This window comes from Phyllostomus discolor, chromosome 8, assembly GCF_004126475.2.
Source record: "Phyllostomus discolor isolate MPI-MPIP mPhyDis1 chromosome 8, mPhyDis1.pri.v3, whole genome shotgun sequence".
Taxonomy (NCBI): Eukaryota; Metazoa; Chordata; class Mammalia; order Chiroptera; family Phyllostomidae; genus Phyllostomus; species Phyllostomus discolor.
The window spans coordinates 86,031,273-86,047,484 of NC_040910.2; the positions used below are offsets into that span (position 1 = coordinate 86,031,273).

Consider the following 16,212-nt stretch of genomic DNA (forward strand, 5'->3'; position numbering starts at 1 on the left):
GTTCCCTTGTGACCACAAGGTGGCACAATGGTGACCAAGAATGCTCAACCTCCTGATAGAATCACAATTACCAGAGGCTTTTACATAATTGTTACTATTAATAGTTGTTATTATTATCCTTATGGCATTTCAAAAAGCCAACATATATCGCTCTAGCCTTTGGTGAAAATGATAAAGTGCTTTTATTAATTTTTAATCTCTTCCCTTTGCTCATCAAATCATTAATATTTTGCTTTCACCCAATTCCCAATCCCAGAAAGGACAAGTAGGTGTGCACATTCCTCATTTTATTTACTGTCTGAAGCTGTGAAACAAAGGGTAATAACTTGGATACTATGTTATATTTCTGGAAAAAGATAGAACTTTCTATTGTTTGATGGATCCGACATTGCTCAGATCCACAATTTCATGACTATTCTCATACTTACCTGTAATGTAAGAATAGAAACAGCCATTCTGAGAATTTGGGGTTACAGGAAAGCTTCCGATTTGTTATCCACCAAGTGCTATCCCCCTGCTGGGCCCCACAGCAGAGCTGCTGTTGAGAAGAGTGGCCCAAACGTCCCAATGTGCTGCCCAGTGATTCGTGACTGTTTGGTATTGAGATCAGACCATGTCTCTCATGTTCAGGGGCTAGGAGACCACTAGGGACTGGGAATGTGGGTGCTGCTGCCATAGTCAGTTATACTTACTTGGAGGGGATAACACAAGTAGTCACTTCTCCCAAAATGGAAATAAAACACAGGCTGGCCAAGCCCACTTGTTCAGGTCACTCAATGCAGAAGTCACCCATCTGAAGATGTACCTTTAATGGTAGAACAAAGGGCTGGCACCACCCTTGACTAAAAAACATTTTCCTCCAACTTCCATAGATTAAGTGTTCTGGCATTTCATAATACTTTCTTAATCCTCACCTGAGGATATGTTTATTGATTTTAAAGAGGGAAGGAGAGAGGAAAAGCATCAATGTAAGAGAGAAACATTGATCAGTTGCCTCCTGTACACATCCCAAATGGAGATCAAACCTGCAACCCAGGTATATACCCTGACTGGGAATCGAACCTGCAACATTTTGGTATGTGGGATGATGCTCCAACCAACTGAGCCACTCAGCCAAGGCTGGCATTTTATAAAATTTAATATCAATTAATAGCAATATCAGATGTCCTTTATTAGTTTGTCATAAATTTAGGTCACCCTCATCAGAATTTCAGTGCTCCACTTTAGTTACTACATTTTTCACGCCACCACCTGCTTCCTGCCTGCGTCATGACAAAAGCAGTATTTCATCTTTTTAAAAAACCAGACCTGTGTCACTTTTAATTCTCCTGTTTAAAATAGACCCAGTTTTAGAAAAGGACAGTAATATAGAACTGAAAACTAAGTTCAGGAAATATTATCACTTTAACTGAATGGTTGATTTATTATCACAGGGAGTATAAAATGTACATCACAGTTATACATTAAAGATTTTTTAAAAGCAAAAAATAGAATGAAATTAGAACTCACCTGTTAAATTCAGAGAGTACCATAATTATGAGGCTAGAAAAGATTGTAGTCCATTACATATGCTAATGAAAGTAAGATAAAAGGCCAACAAGAAACAAATTAAAAAAAGAATCAGGACTAAAAGTAGAGTGAGGGGAAAGCACTGCATTTTGTGGCTGTGAGGAATCACAGAGTGATTTAAAGTGGCATCCAGGCCATGCCGTGTTTGGGAACAGTGGGCCAGAGAGGTTGAGTAGCCCCACCAGGTCCCCCAGGTCCTTAATGACAGTGCTGGGGACAGAATCAATGATGCTTGGGAGCAGGAAGAGAATACACTTACAGAACTAAGCACAGACATCCAAGTAAAAGCATGGGTATTTAGCAAAAAAAAAATAATTTTGTAATAATTAGCAGAGCAGTACCGTCCTATAGCTAATAATGCTTTTGTTTTCAGATTCCTTTGAAACGTGCAATTAGCGATATATAGAGGGAAAACACGGAATATTTGTGTATCATGCAACTCCTATGCATCTGATAGTTGTGTGTGTGTGTGCATATATATATCTCCACACGCATATACGGCCTGCCCTCCATATCCATGGCTTCCACTTACAGGGATTCAATCAGTCATGGACGGAAGATACTCAGAAAAAAATGTGTTGCCCTGTAGCTGATGTGTCTTCTGTAGTCAGGCCTCCAACGGCTGCATCTGAGCATGCACAGGCTTCTTTCTCATTGTTATTTCCTGAACAGTATATTAGAACAGCTGCTTACATAGCATTTACATTATATGAGGCATTAGAAGTCATCTAGAGATGATTTAAAGTACACGGGAGGACATGCATAGGTTACATACACACACTACCATTTTCTATAAGGGACTTGAGCATCCTCAGATTTTGGTGTCCTGGGGATGGGGTCAGGGTCCTGGAACCAATCCCTCATGGATACCAAGGGGGATTGTATACAGATGCATGTGTGAAGCATGGGTATCTTGGGATAGCCCACAAGGTAAATATTATCAGCATTTATATTCATAAAGAAACCAAGGCTCAGTGACAGTAACAAAATTGTCCAAGTTCACATAGCTGCCAAAGGACATGCCTAGACTTGAATCCACTTGTGTCTGATTTGAAGTACATGACCCCCTCTTCCTGTGCATCATACATCAGAGACAAAGAGTTGTTCCTCCCCCATCCAGATGCATTCGATACCCTTCTGGCACGTGGAGGGGTGACTCAGAGTCTTTGGGCGGGGGTTGCAGGAACATCATAGACCAGCAAGCTTACCCAGGCTCAACTAGCAGCCAACTAGCCTGTCTGGGTTGTGATGGGCCATGTTCAGCTAATGAGCCCACTCCTCCCAGGACCCTTCTAATCAGCCAGAACATGTTCAGAAGCTTGCACAGAATGAATGGTATTATGACATAAAGTAGTTAAGTACTTTTTGAAACAGCTTGAATTGAATGCCCAGTAGGTAGTTTACAAAAGGGGTCTCCTACATGACATGCAATCTAATTCTCCTTGGTCTGCCACTATTGACTAGGTCTCCTGTGCATCTGAGCACAGTAGAATTTTTGTTCTCAAAGCACCATTTTGCTGAATCCTGATGCCTTGTGCAATGGAAAGGAAGTGTGGTTTACATAATCCAACATGGTCTCGGTAAGACAGTACACAAATCATCTATGTTTGGGTGGGAATGATTTGTATTCCTTCTACTGAATGAGTTCTTTTCAATTTCCCCCTTTTTGGGCTTAAGTCAATATTGAAAGTTATGGAATATAAATTAATGGCTGAAACTCTAAAAGAGATGCAGAGTTTGCTGCTGGTAATAACACCTTCCACTTCATCAGGCCTCATATGTGCCTGGTACTGTTATAACCACTTTGCAAATGTTCTCTCACTTAATCCTTACAACAATGTGTGTGTGGAGTGGTACTAGTATTTCCCACACTTCACAGTTGGGAAAACAGGCACAGAGGTTAAGTAAATTGCCCAGAGTCACACAGGAGGAAGATAGTATAAATAGGACCCAAGACTGGGCAGTCTGGTTACTAAGCCTGCTCTCGTGATCACAGCTTCATACAACAAGAAAAACCATAGAGATGAGAACCAAGCATCAGAAATGCCAGCTAAGTTACTCCAGGTTGCATGATGAGTAAGATGAGCAGCTGTAGTCCGCCCAGCCTCCAGGACTCTCTCAGGTTGGGTTCTTTTCCTTGCAGGTCCTGCTTCAAGAATGGCCCAGGTTCATGTACTACGAAAAGAGCCCCGCTCCTCATGGTGCTTGCTGGTTCCCTGAGGCTGGCGCTGCCACGGGACTACATGTTCTAGCTCCCAAGGTGAGAGGCCGGGCGCAGGCCCCACCGTGCATTAGCATTGCCCTGAAAAAAGGCGAACCTTTTCCTTTTGAATTCAATACCTTTTGTGTACATTTGCAATGAGATTATCCTCATTGCTCTTAACAGCTCTCTTCCACATTTTTTTACTTGCCTACACTCTAGCCTGTCTAAATAAGTAATGATAAATTAACAGTTCAGTTCAAAAAGCACTTCTAGAAAATAACAGGCTTTTATTTCATAAAGGGTACTGAAATGAGTGCTTTTTCCCAATTAACAATTGCAGAATAAAAACATCTCAACCTCAGGCAGCATTAGAACTACTTATTGTCCGTGGAGATTCAAAGCCCTGCGTTCCTCAGCAGTCCCTCCACAGCTGGGTCTCTTTGGGCACCTAACTCCTCTAAGCTGGAGGGATCCTCCTATGCAAAATGAACTCTGATTAAAGGAGCTACTGTCTGAAAACATTTTTGGTTCTGGAACTGCCTAGCTCTGTTTTTACCCTGGCCCCTAGACCTAGTTAGCCTCCCCTCTCCAGGCAAACTGGTATCAGATAGAATCAACAGACAGCACAATAAATAATTGATCTGAAACATGTGCTTCTAATTCAAATAAAGAGCTTTTACCCATGGTGCGCAGTGCACGTGATCCAAGTTATTTCATGTGGAAATCTGAAGGTTTCTGATAACTTTCTGTAAAGAAGTTTTCACGGGGTCTGAACCTCTTGGGGCTCTTTCTGTCTAAAGTTCAAGTTACTCAGATAGTGATTAAGGATGTTTTATAGGCCCCTGTGGTAAATTATAGCCTAGAGAGAAAAAAAGAATTCTCTGGCTGTGTAATTTAGCAAGACTTAATCTATCTGTTTGGGTTTTCATCCTCCTGGCTCGCTGAAAATGTTACATGATGAACCTGTTTCTCCGAGGCCCACCGAGGCGCCCGAGTTCCCACGGACGGTCTGACTTCAGTGGTTACCCAGCTCAGGTTACCGTGTCCTGTTTACTTAGAAGCCCCTCCATCTCGGTCCAGCTGCTTTTTCTTGGGATGACAGACTGGAGATCCAGCATTCTTTTACTCAGCAGCATGAACCAACGGGTCCAAATAGCAAAGGGCAATAGTTTATTTACGTTTACATGTTCCTTGTTAGGTACTCAGCAACCAGACTAATGAACTTGGAAACATGTAGCCATGTTGAATTAAGTATCCGAACGCTACCCTAAAGATCCCCAACATTCCTGAGGATAGGAGCACAGGGTGACATGACAGGACAAGGTGCCATTTGTCCCCAGCCAAATGTCATGACCCAACAACAGAGTTGTAAGAGGACCGCACGAAGTTAGTTTCGTCAACTGGGTACAGGGAGAGCACTTGAGGATTGACTGGAACTTGACATTTTTCTTCCTGAAGAAAAGCTGCGAAGCGATGCAGACCAGGCCCGGTTTCCTGGCAACACTATGATTTTGTCTCTCCGGGAAAAGGCCCCTGTGGGAGGCCTTGCTTGCTCTCTGCCCACAGATGTATCTGAACCGAGTCTCTACGACAGGCTTTCGTTTTCAAAGACCTCAAATCCAGGAGAACTTTTGCAGAGAACTTGCCAAGCGCCTCCCCACTGTTTCCCTCTGTGTGTCTGAATTACCCCTACTGACATTCTGTGTGTGGGGCCCAAAGTTACTTTCTCCAGCAAATGGGTCATGCTGCTCCTTTAAAAATGAAAGTGAGAGAGAGAGAGAGGCCACACCAAATTTAGAACTGAGGCAGGGCTCCGTGATTTACAGAGGACCAAGGGTCGTTTCTAGAAGTTCACAAGCAAAGTTTATTTAGACACATAGGCATGTTCACACACACAAAAGGGCTTGCAGAACATTCAGAGCAGAAGAACCAATGCTTGTAGTCAGGGGAGCTAACAGCCTGCTTCAAACAGAGAATTTGGTTTCTAATCTTTTAAATAGGTGCACCCCAGAGAATCTACTTTGCACAAATCCTGGCCAACTCAGAAGTAATGAAATACAAATATCTCCAGAAAGGATCTAGATTTCTTGGTAGATGTTTATACAATTGAATAAGTTGGTGCAGTTGGCCTCCCTGGGGGTGGGAAACACAGTCCCAGCAGAGTTCTCCTTTGTAGCCTGAGTCTCGGTGGATTTCAGGTCCCTAGCCCCAGTGACAGTCTCATTAAAGCACCAAGTGTCACTCTGGGAAAGGGAAGGAAGGAGCTAAAGGGCAGCAAGCTGGGCAGTCCTTTTATCAAGGTCACTCAGCCGTTGGTGCCTCAGAGGAATTTCCAGGCTGAAGTAATTCTTGTGTGTTTGTTTGACAGTAATAGTGGCATTTCCTCAACTTCCCAGAAACTATGTGGTTTCCACAGAGACCCCGTCCATCCAATGTCAGGTACAAGTTGGCCCTAATGTGAACATCATCTTTTCCTCGCCAGCCTTTGTTCCCTGCAGAATCGCCTTTAGGTACCCCCCTCACTGTGTCAGGAAGAAATTGCATTCACGTTTGTGCCTGCAGAAGTCTGGAGCTACGCAATCTCGGGGTGCTCCCCGTTCTGCTCCTTTTCCAGCCTCCCTCAGAAGGCGTGTCCTCATTCCCAGTTTCACATGAGTCCCATAGAAGCTGCAACTACCAAGTGTGAAGTTCAAAAGGATCGATGCAGGGAGTGAAGGGCACATGCCACTAAGTCAGCCTTTCTGAAAAGTCACATCCAGAGTTCTGCTGACACCTCACGGGCCAGAACCACGTCACGGAAACATCAAACATGCCCAACCCCACTGCTGCGAGGAAGACTGAAAAGCATAGTTGACTTTTTTTTTTTAACCTGGACACATTACAGTCCCAATTGGGACATTGTTAGAAAGACACACAGAATGAGATATTTGATGGCCTGAAAATTAAAAATATCTACCCACTGTTCTGCCTCAAGGATTAAGTGTATCTGTGCAAAGACCTCATAGAGCTCAATGAATAGGTCGGTGGTCTGTGAAAATGGCACTTCCTTCTCTGTCCCTGGGCTCCCTCATGTGCCCTGTGGACAGGATACAGCACGGAGTGAAGCCAATGCCTTGATGCCACGGTTGGTTTTCCACCGAAGTTCACTGAATAATTTCATCTTTAGGGAGAAGTCAAGAAAGAATAGTCGACCTACTTCTCCTCACTGACACAGCATTTGAAGCCAGAAAGGCCGTTTTGCACAGCGTCTTCTTGCAGTGCTGACAGAGCACTTAAGTGCAATTCAGATACAGCTGTTCGACAAGCTGTCCCAAACCCAGGAGGACGGCTGGTAGTTCTGCCTGCATTCTAATTCTATGAGAAAAGGATGTCATCGCTGTGCATCGCACCCGCTGCTGACCTCAGCGGCAGAGCTCACACCACCTGGAACGCAGGCACACATACACACTTTCTGTGTTATTTGGGGGATCTTTATTATCAAGTAACTCCTTGGGATGTCAAAGCATGTTATAAACTCTAAACAGAAAATAAGAGATAAATGTTACATGGGAATGCCAGGTTTACATTCTATTCTGGGTAAGAGAATTTGACAACAGAATGTACTTATTGAACATTGGTGTCTCTACTGCAGTGCTCACAAAGTAAGGTCGTGGGTAGACAGAGTCCAGGAACCAAAGGAAAGGGAAACAACATGAGTAGATGGTAGTAGGCAAAAAAAAATGCATTATTTGTCTCTCCAACGTTAAGCTTCAAGACAGTTTTGCAACCTGTGGCCTGAACAAATCTCTCATCCATGAAAAAAACAGAAATAAAAATTTTGCACGTGTTCAGTTACAAAGTAACTTTGTTGCTCACAGGCAAAAGAAAGAATGAAGAGAAGGAAGGAGGGAAGGAAGGGAGGGAGAGAGGAAAGAGGAAGGCAAAAATGAGAAAAAAGGAGAAAAACACTTTATATACCTATGTATTTTACTTCTATTGGTCATCTTGGAGTATGTAATTTAGTTCAATTTACCTGTGTGCTTTGATTTAAATAGAAAGAGAGAGGAAGATTTCAAAAAGCCAGAACTATGTGTGTTTATGTATTTAAATAAAATAAATAAAAATCTATAGCATATATTGATTGCCAACTCAAAAACAATGTTAAAAAATGTCAGAATTATATAGATGATTCTGAATGTAGCTAATAACTCCAACTTATAAAGCAAAGTGACTCTTCATCACAGGTGACTGAATCTGTATTTAAAGTAGTCATGATTAACACCTTTTAAAACATGGAAATAAAATATACAGATGTACCCCATGTCTTCAAATTTAAGCAATTTGATAACCCTCAGCTTCTCCATTTAATGACTTGCATTAAATTCCTTAATTATATTTTCCAAAATCTTCAATTTAAATGATTGTTCTAAATTCCATAGAAAAATTTATTAAAATCCACAGTTCATGGTATTTATGTTTTGTAAAGTGATCAAGACAGGCAGCATCAGACCTGCTTCTGGGCGTAAATAATACCTCTCCCCTCGCCTCCCCCACCCCCTGAGAAAAGAAAGGTTCCATCCCTCACGGAGCCAGTCCGAGCTGCTGTACTTGAGGACACCGCACGCCTTTCTCCCCGAGGGGTCCCAGTATGTTTACAGCTGCTGTCTGCTCCCTCCCCCATCTCCATGATCCTGTTCCCTCACCTTGTCTTTGGGGAAGGTGGGAGGTGGGCATAAAATGCCCACTTGTCAGAAAGCCTACCATGGTCAGGGTTGCTTTATTTCTGCCCTTCCTGGCTGAAGTCAACCAAGGCACCTGAGAGAAATACTGCTCTAAATAATACCACCTTTTCTTCTGCCTCCTGGGTTAGAGGAAAAATGGCTCCTAGCACTCACTGACCATTACCTGGGCAAGTGGCTGTGGAGGAGCCATCTGAATTGGTGGCACTGCCTATTTCTCACAGTCACTGACTCTTCTTACTGATGCTAAGACACAATGAGGGCACACAAAGGGACTCGGATGGAAAAATTGATGTCACACTTAAATATCTCAACATTGCAACCTACTAAATGCATGCGTTTCATATCTTGGTTAGATGATATGACTTTTTATAGGAAGCCACTCGTTATACTACCAATTTTGATACATTAAAATTACTATTGATGCTGATTGTCTATTCTACTTTTTATGTATTCCAGCGTCTTACCTTTCTTCCCAATTATTGAATATTACACCTGCAATTCAAGATGCAAGTCTATGGAATGATAAAAGCAGGTGAAATTCATACGAGTCAATCAGACTCTTATGAACTGTATTAGTAGCATCCCTAATACAAAATCTGCTAGCAAAAAAAAAGTGTAAATGATGGGTCCTATGTAATTTTTAGATTATCTTTCGTCAAGTTCTACCTGTTCTTCTGACTCCCCATCAGCATCACACAGAACTATAACATTCTTTTAAAGCCCTTTTCATAACTAAAACTTGCCTTAAGGTAATTACTAGATAGTAAAATGATTCAGTGCAATTACAGTGTGTGACTACATCTGGGATTCCACAGAGATTCTGTTTAAAGTCAGGAGAGCTTTCTGATAAGGTGCTTCCTTACACTCATCGATGGCAGAGGTGGCGATCTCCTCCGGACCTTCACAGCTGTTGACAATGGCAACCGCACTAAATGACCTTCTTCTGACCTTGGTTTCCGACACGCCGCCTGATCCTCTGACTGGGGGAGCCTTTTCTATGTTGTGGAGCTGCTGGTCTTTCCAGTCCAGTTGTTTGGCACTGCAAAAGGGCGCATATACCTCAACGCTGCTCTCAAACTGTAAGCAGTTCACTTTGTAGTACTTTCTCTTCACTTCCAAGACATCATTGAACCTGTGGCCCCAGAGAATTTCCCGGGGAACGTAGGAACTCCTGGATTGGTGGGAAGTCCCCGTGGAGTCCCCGGTATAGATGAATGTCACCAAAATCTCAAAGTTATCTTTGGCCACTGCTTTCCGGTCAAGGGCATACAGAGGGCTCTCGTGGTCAATTTCATGAACAATAGTCACCGGAGTGACGAGGATGATCTGGTCGTTGACCAGCTTCAGGTCTTTGAACGCCATGGTCATGCGCCCTTCGCTGTCCTCCGAGTAGCGGAGGAGCTGGGCGCGAACCGTGCCTTCCACCACATGGTTGGGTCGGAAGTCCCCGATGCGCCACATGAGGCAGAGCTTCCCGTCTCTCATGCCGATGAGCGCGAAGTAGCTGAAGCGGATGGTCTGGGCCCGCTTGCGCGCGGTTGCCATCTTGGCCAGCGCGGCCCCGATGATGAAGGTGTTGATGATGCAGCTGAGGATGGACTGCAGGATCACCGTGAGCACCGCCACCGAGCACTCCTCCGTGACGCAGCGGTACCCGTAGCCGATGGTGGTCTGGGTCTCCAGGGAGAACAGGAAGGCCCCCGTGAACGAATGGACGTTGTCGACGCAGGGCGTGATGTCTGGATTGTTTAACAGGTCTCCGTGATGCAAGGCTATGAGCCAAAAGATCGAGCCAAATATCAACCAGGAGAGAATGTAGGACAGAGAGAATATCACGAACATGTGGCGCCACTTGGTGTCCACAAGGGTGGTGAAAATGTCCACCACGTAGCTGCCCCACTCTCCGAAAATGTGCTTGAAGTACACGTTGCAGCTGCCATCCTTGTGCAGCAGGCGCCTGCGGGCTCGCCGCTTCTCCGCGAGCAGGTGCTCCGGCGGGTACCCGGCGTACTTGGGGTCCACGTTCACGATGGGGTAGCTGCTGCCGTAGTAGCTCATTCTCTCCTGCGCCCTGCGGGCATCCAGCTGACTTCTGTCACCGAAATGGGTCTCTGCGCCTTGCTTTCTGTTGGTTTGGGTTTCCAGTTAAAACCTGAAAAAAAAGAAAAGAAAAGAAAATTAAACTCACTTTAACTCTAGCTTTCATCCCCATCTTAATAGCAATTTGCCGAATGAGAAGCAATTTTACGCCACTTGAAATAGCTGACTCCATTGGAACGACAGAGGCTCTCAGTATTGATTACTCACTTCAGTTTAGGATTCAATGCAGTCATTATGGGAACAAAATATGAATTAGGGAAAATAACATTTTTATAAATGCATGAAGCTTGAGTAAACACTATGATTATCCCAAATGAAGCATCACTACTGTTTCTGAACTGACCTAAAAAAAATTACCTTGTTTTTTTTTTGTAGACTCTTCTGGCATGAGGACATTTAGAAAACAAAATAATCTATAATATAAAAAAGCAGACTAGAATTCAGATATTTATCTAGAAGTCTTACAACCTTTCTACCTGTTTAAATAAAATGGTTTTCCCTAAAAGAAGGAGGCATGGAAGAGTTTCTGTCTTCATGCGAAAATGTAACTTACATACTGGTCGCTATAACGTGGTCCCTCGCCTTTAGCACCTGTTGCTTCCTCTCTCCTCCATGGAGGTCGTTCTTCCTTGTGTGCTCCCCAGGACCGAGCAGAGCTGACTGGAACACTATTTCAGATTCAACTCCTTTACCCCAGCTCTACCTTTAGTCTTGAGAGGAAAAAAATATCTTTCTTAACCCCAGGGGAGTTAAAACCACTCCCAGTTAGGCTGTCAGTAAGGTATAAAATTGCTTGTGCCTTTGTCTCACAACATCCATCTTTTCTTTCTTTCTTTCTTCTTCTTTTTTTTTTTTTTTTTGGCACTGGAAGCTCTTCTCTGTCCTTTTGAATAGAAGCCCCAAAATTTGCCAAAGTTGCTGATCTTATTGCCCTCTTAAAGGGAGCATACTTCCAATGGACCCCTCCCTCCTGCTTTTCAGTCCTGTCCCTGACGTGTCCACGGCCATCCCGAGGCAAAGCCATCTTTGTCCCTCCAAATTCACTCTGCAAAAATATTAAGGCAGAACATACAGTTCTTAATGCCTTTAGCATTTCATGGTCTAGGCTCAAGTCTGAAAGAAAGTTTTAAAAAATCAATGTTAAACAAACTTTAATTACTTCTATGCAAAATTAAGAATTCACTGCAGCCCAGTATTAATGGTTTAGTAATTATTCGAGAATGTTTTCCACACAGTCTACCTGTGCTGGGTGCCAAGAGGGAGTACAAGAAGAAGGTGACACTTCAGAGATCCTGCGACTCTGCGGCACTGAACGATGCAGTCGGAGTAATTACTATTCCTGACATTGAGACCCCCCCACACACACTTGAAACCAACCAAGGAAACTGATCACTAAATACTTATCCAGCCTGCCTTCTAGCTGCAAAAGAGAGGAAATAGTTAATTTCCCTCCAGTCAGAAGGCATCGTTTTTCCTCCTCTCCAGGGATCAGGCCCACGTTACAATAAACACTTTGTTTGGTGGACCACTGTGAGGATGGACACTCGGCCAGAAAATCCCACAGGGCACGTAGGAGTTTCTCTCTGTCCAGCTCTCTGCCGGGGCTATGCCGTGCACCCTCCTGCAGATCTGCTTTTGAGTAGTTGGCCTCTCCTTTGTCGACCCTTCATCGTGTTTTGGGGTGACAGTCGTATAAATTCAGGACGTGACCCAAGGCTGAGAAAATGGTTACTGGAATGTTGAATAGCAGATATTTCCACAAAGTTTGTCCACAACATATATCATTCCTTGTAGGTTCCAGACTGACTTCCCAGTCTCCACTCTCTCACCTGGTCATTGGAGGCAGGAGAATGGAGCCAATTATAATCAAAGACCCATATGATTTGAAACTCAAAAGCGTATTTGGAGATAGGATTGTTTTCTTACTGAACACTTCCAACCCAATTCCTTAAAGGGACCTGCACCGACCGTGGGAGTGCGAGAATGAGAAAAGCACAGTTCATAAATCAAGAGCTACTGTGTGACTGTGATCTTTTCTGCTGCCAACAGAAAAATGATTTTTATTTGAAATGGCATTTGGTTGGCATCACTTTCAATTCCAGCGGTGCCAACAACTTTCATAAATAAGCCAGTTTAAAAACACCTGCGTTAGTATGCTAATTGGCAAATGAATCTTCAATTAAGACAAGCAACAAGTGAGCAAATTTGAGGATGTGGGAAGTTTCTGAATCATGTAACAATTTCAAGGATACAAATTTGGCTGCGAGAATTCTGCCCCAAGCGCACCATGTCCTCTGCTGCGGTTCCTTACTGGGGTTGTTCCTTTTCACTTTCCAGAGAAAAGTTTTGAGATTTTGGTTAGGTGCACTCACCTATTCTTAGATTTTCCAACCCTATAAAGGATGCATTTTCTAAAAGGCTGTCGTTTTTAAGCTAAATGACAGAATATAAGCAAAATTTTTTCTTCAGTCTTAACCATTTTCAGGCTGCCTAATGAGTGAAGAAGTTTATGGAGGCTGTTGCACCAAAATGGCTAGACAAAATAAGTATGTAGTAATCTGCTTCATATATTACCTTAATTAGAACAGTGTTCCAATTGTTGACCATCAAATAATAGAAGACAAGACTTGTTGATTGACTGGCAGTCTATAATGTGTTTCTCAGGATTAAAACTGGCTTTCAAAGTTCCTTCAAGCCTCCGTAATCACCTTGTCACCATCCATTCCATCATGGAAAAGCATTTGTGATATTCGTACTGCTGAATTTCTTTTTTGCATTTTGTGCTCCTTGCTCTCTGGAAACAGATGGTGGCCGTTGTATTGGTTGTAAAATTCTTTTAAAAATGGAAGTTTGATCATTGCAATTTCAAAATTGTGGAGTATAGAGTTGAAAAGTAAATGCTGAATCGGGTAAGGTCCCCCTTCTTCACCAGGTTCAAACTGTTTCTCTGGGTGATTAACGGCAGAGGTAGAAAAAGGACCACAATTTCTTGGCTGTGACATGCAGTTCTTTTCTCGGTGCAGCCAGGGCAAGAGACAGAGTGCAGTCGGGAGGCTGGGGGTTCCTGGGAAGGCCACGGAAGGCATGATAATTTGCAAAGACACTTAGGACAGCACTTCAGCAAGATGACCCCATTCACTGCCACCCACAGGGACAGAGGAACTTAGAGGGGACTGCCAACCCCATCCTGACAGTGACTTTCCTCAGAAGTTCTTCCTTCTAGTAAGTTCAGACATTTAAAAAAATTCCTTAACATACTTCGACCAGTGAGATCGGATATTTGTCCTCAGTTTCCTAGATCTTTGTATGACTTCAAGGAGAAGCCTTTACTGATTCAGTATATTTCAAATATGCAATACACATGACAGGGAACATTTTCAGCAAAACAAGTAACACCCTGTGGATCTGTCTCCAACTCTCGATACGCAAACATGCCTCCTTTGGACTCACCAGTTTTGAAGCAATGTCTCTACCGTTTTGCCCCAGCTTCTCAAATTCAGCTGTTTACCAAGCAGACTACTCGTGTGGATAATTCCTCAAGCTTAAGCTTTTCATTAGCATGTTGAGAGCACAACACAATGGTTAAGACTTTATAATCCTCTGTCACTTTGATAATAAAATTTGATCTTCTCTCTAGACCTATTTAATATAAACACCATCATAGTAACCACAAATAATGGCCTCAAGTATGGTAAATTCATTTTATGAATGCCAACAGCCTTTCAGATTCACCAGTATCTTTTTTATAATGCAAATGACTTATGTGAAGTCATCACTGGTAATCAAGTTACTTGCCTGGTGACTTTTAGGCCAGATAAATTGTAGCGGGAACTTGAGAGTTGATGGGGTAGAGAGCAGAAAAGATGGCCTAAATTCCATGTGCAGGTCACTGTCCTTGAGAACAGGCTTGGGTGGAGCTTTGTGGTGTGTGGGGAGGGGCACTCGAAGGTCAGAGAGAAGGTGTGGTAGGTGGCACACAGGGGTGGGTTCTGGTTGCTGAGTAGGGAAGAAAGGGGGTCTTAATGAGATGCAACAGAACCCAAACAAGTTAGGTTATTTTGCTCAAAACTCGTCCTACCACTCATTCGTTGCCTTGGAATTATGCCTGAGCCTTATCTTGCCTGGAATCCTCCTGAGACTTTCAGGCACACTTAGGTGGAGCCCGCCATTCAGCCACAAACACCTGCTTCACCCTGTACCTGCTGTCCACTCTTCTCCAAGTACTCTCAGTCTCCCGAACTGCACACAGTTTCTCCTTGGCTGACAAAGCCATGGCGTTCTCGTGTGTCCTTCTCAGCTACTGTCATCCCCAGAGCAGGCTTGGGTTTTACCAGTGTCCATGGATTTTATCTTTTTTCTGATATAACCTGATCATTTCTCCTTCTCAATCAACTTCAGAAAGTTTCATGCCACTTAATGATGAAGAGGGACATGTAATATGTTACGAGCAAACAACTAGACTGGCAGCTGGTGCTGGGGAGGAGAAGCAGAGGCCCCAAGTTGCTAGGAACTCTATCTGGAGACCCTTTTAGGAGCCAGCTTTTCCTGAAGTAATAGCTCCATCCCAGTCGTGAACCCTGCCTCACCCCAAATGATGCTGTGTTTTATAAAGGAGGAGAAATGTGGAGGCTGGGATGACGTTTCTTCATTTTCTGGATGTTGACATAGTACCAAAGTAACATGAGTTATGATACTAAATTATTCTGGTTCAGACATTAAGTTACCTTAATAAGAAATAGTCTGAAATGCAATGATTTTTTGTTTTGTTTTGTTTTTGTACAGAACCCAAGCATTGGGAAGCAGACTCCAGGTCCGAGTGGGTCCTCATGCTCCCGTGTCAGGTCGCTGGTCTCGCACCTCAGTGTCTTCCTGCATGAAACGGGGTAACACCTGCCTCGCTGAGGTACTGGGAGGCTGAACGAGATAATCAGTGGGAAGGACATCTCTTGCTGTGCTGAGCACGTAGTTGTGACTCAGTAAAGAAATATTCCTCAAATTCGAGTTCCATGAGGGCTCAGTTTCCCCCTCTGTAAAATATCACAGTGTCAGTTTAAACCGTCTTGAAGAGCTTTCCACTTGTGTGGCAGGAAGGCAGAAACTATGTGGTCCCCAATAGATATTTTTAAGTTCAGGGGTTCCTGCCACTAAGCTGCCGGGTTACTTCTCTGTCCTTCCACTCCTTCCCCTAACACCCAGGAATGGGGTCTTTTCCTTTCCTATTTACAATTTTAACAAATAAGAGATCCCCTATTCCTTGTTCCCAGCATGCAGGCATGTACTGCACACGCATACACTTTCAACTTAAAGAATTTTATTGCAAAAAATAATAATAATTTTATTGCTATTTACTCTGAGCAACCAGTCTAAAAAGGAGCAAGATGGACACTTGGCAGATTTGAGAAGTTAAAGAAATTCACAAGGTAATTATTGTGGCTGGAAAAATGGACCTATGGAAAGTAACGTCACAGGGCGATCTGATCATAAATTCCTGACTGGGCAGGTCATGGTGAGCAGTCACGTCCTGCGCCCAAAATGTTTTGGTAAAAGGTCTATCTTTGCCTTAAGCCAGCCCTGTCTATTGTTCTTGTGCATCTGGGTTAACACACCTTTGCAGCGCCA

At 43.4% G+C, this 16,212-nt stretch overlaps 1 protein-coding gene across 9 annotated transcripts in view; it reads right to left on the reverse strand.

Annotated features, from left to right (window-relative positions):
* Nucleotides 1-5,616: 5,616 nt before the first annotated feature.
* Nucleotides 5,617-16,212, reverse strand: part of KCNJ16 (potassium inwardly rectifying channel subfamily J member 16) — a 46,821-nt gene continuing 36,225 nt past the window's right edge. For 2 of the 9 annotated variants that reach the window (XM_036033437.1, XM_036033440.1), the window contains 2 exons: nucleotides 11,176-11,296; nucleotides 5,617-10,645 (listed from right to left, as the gene is read on the reverse strand). In XM_036033437.1, the coding sequence (XP_035889330.1) occupies nucleotides 9,289-10,551 (1,263 nt within the window). In that variant the 5' untranslated portion in view covers nucleotides 10,552-10,645; nucleotides 11,176-11,296 and the 3' untranslated portion in view covers nucleotides 5,617-9,288. Of the gene's footprint in view, nucleotides 10,646-11,175; nucleotides 11,304-12,325; nucleotides 12,423-13,155; nucleotides 14,590-16,212 lie in introns of those variants that run through there. The other 7 variants (XM_036033439.1, XM_028520429.2, XM_036033434.1 and 4 more) reach the window with 6 other exon arrangements.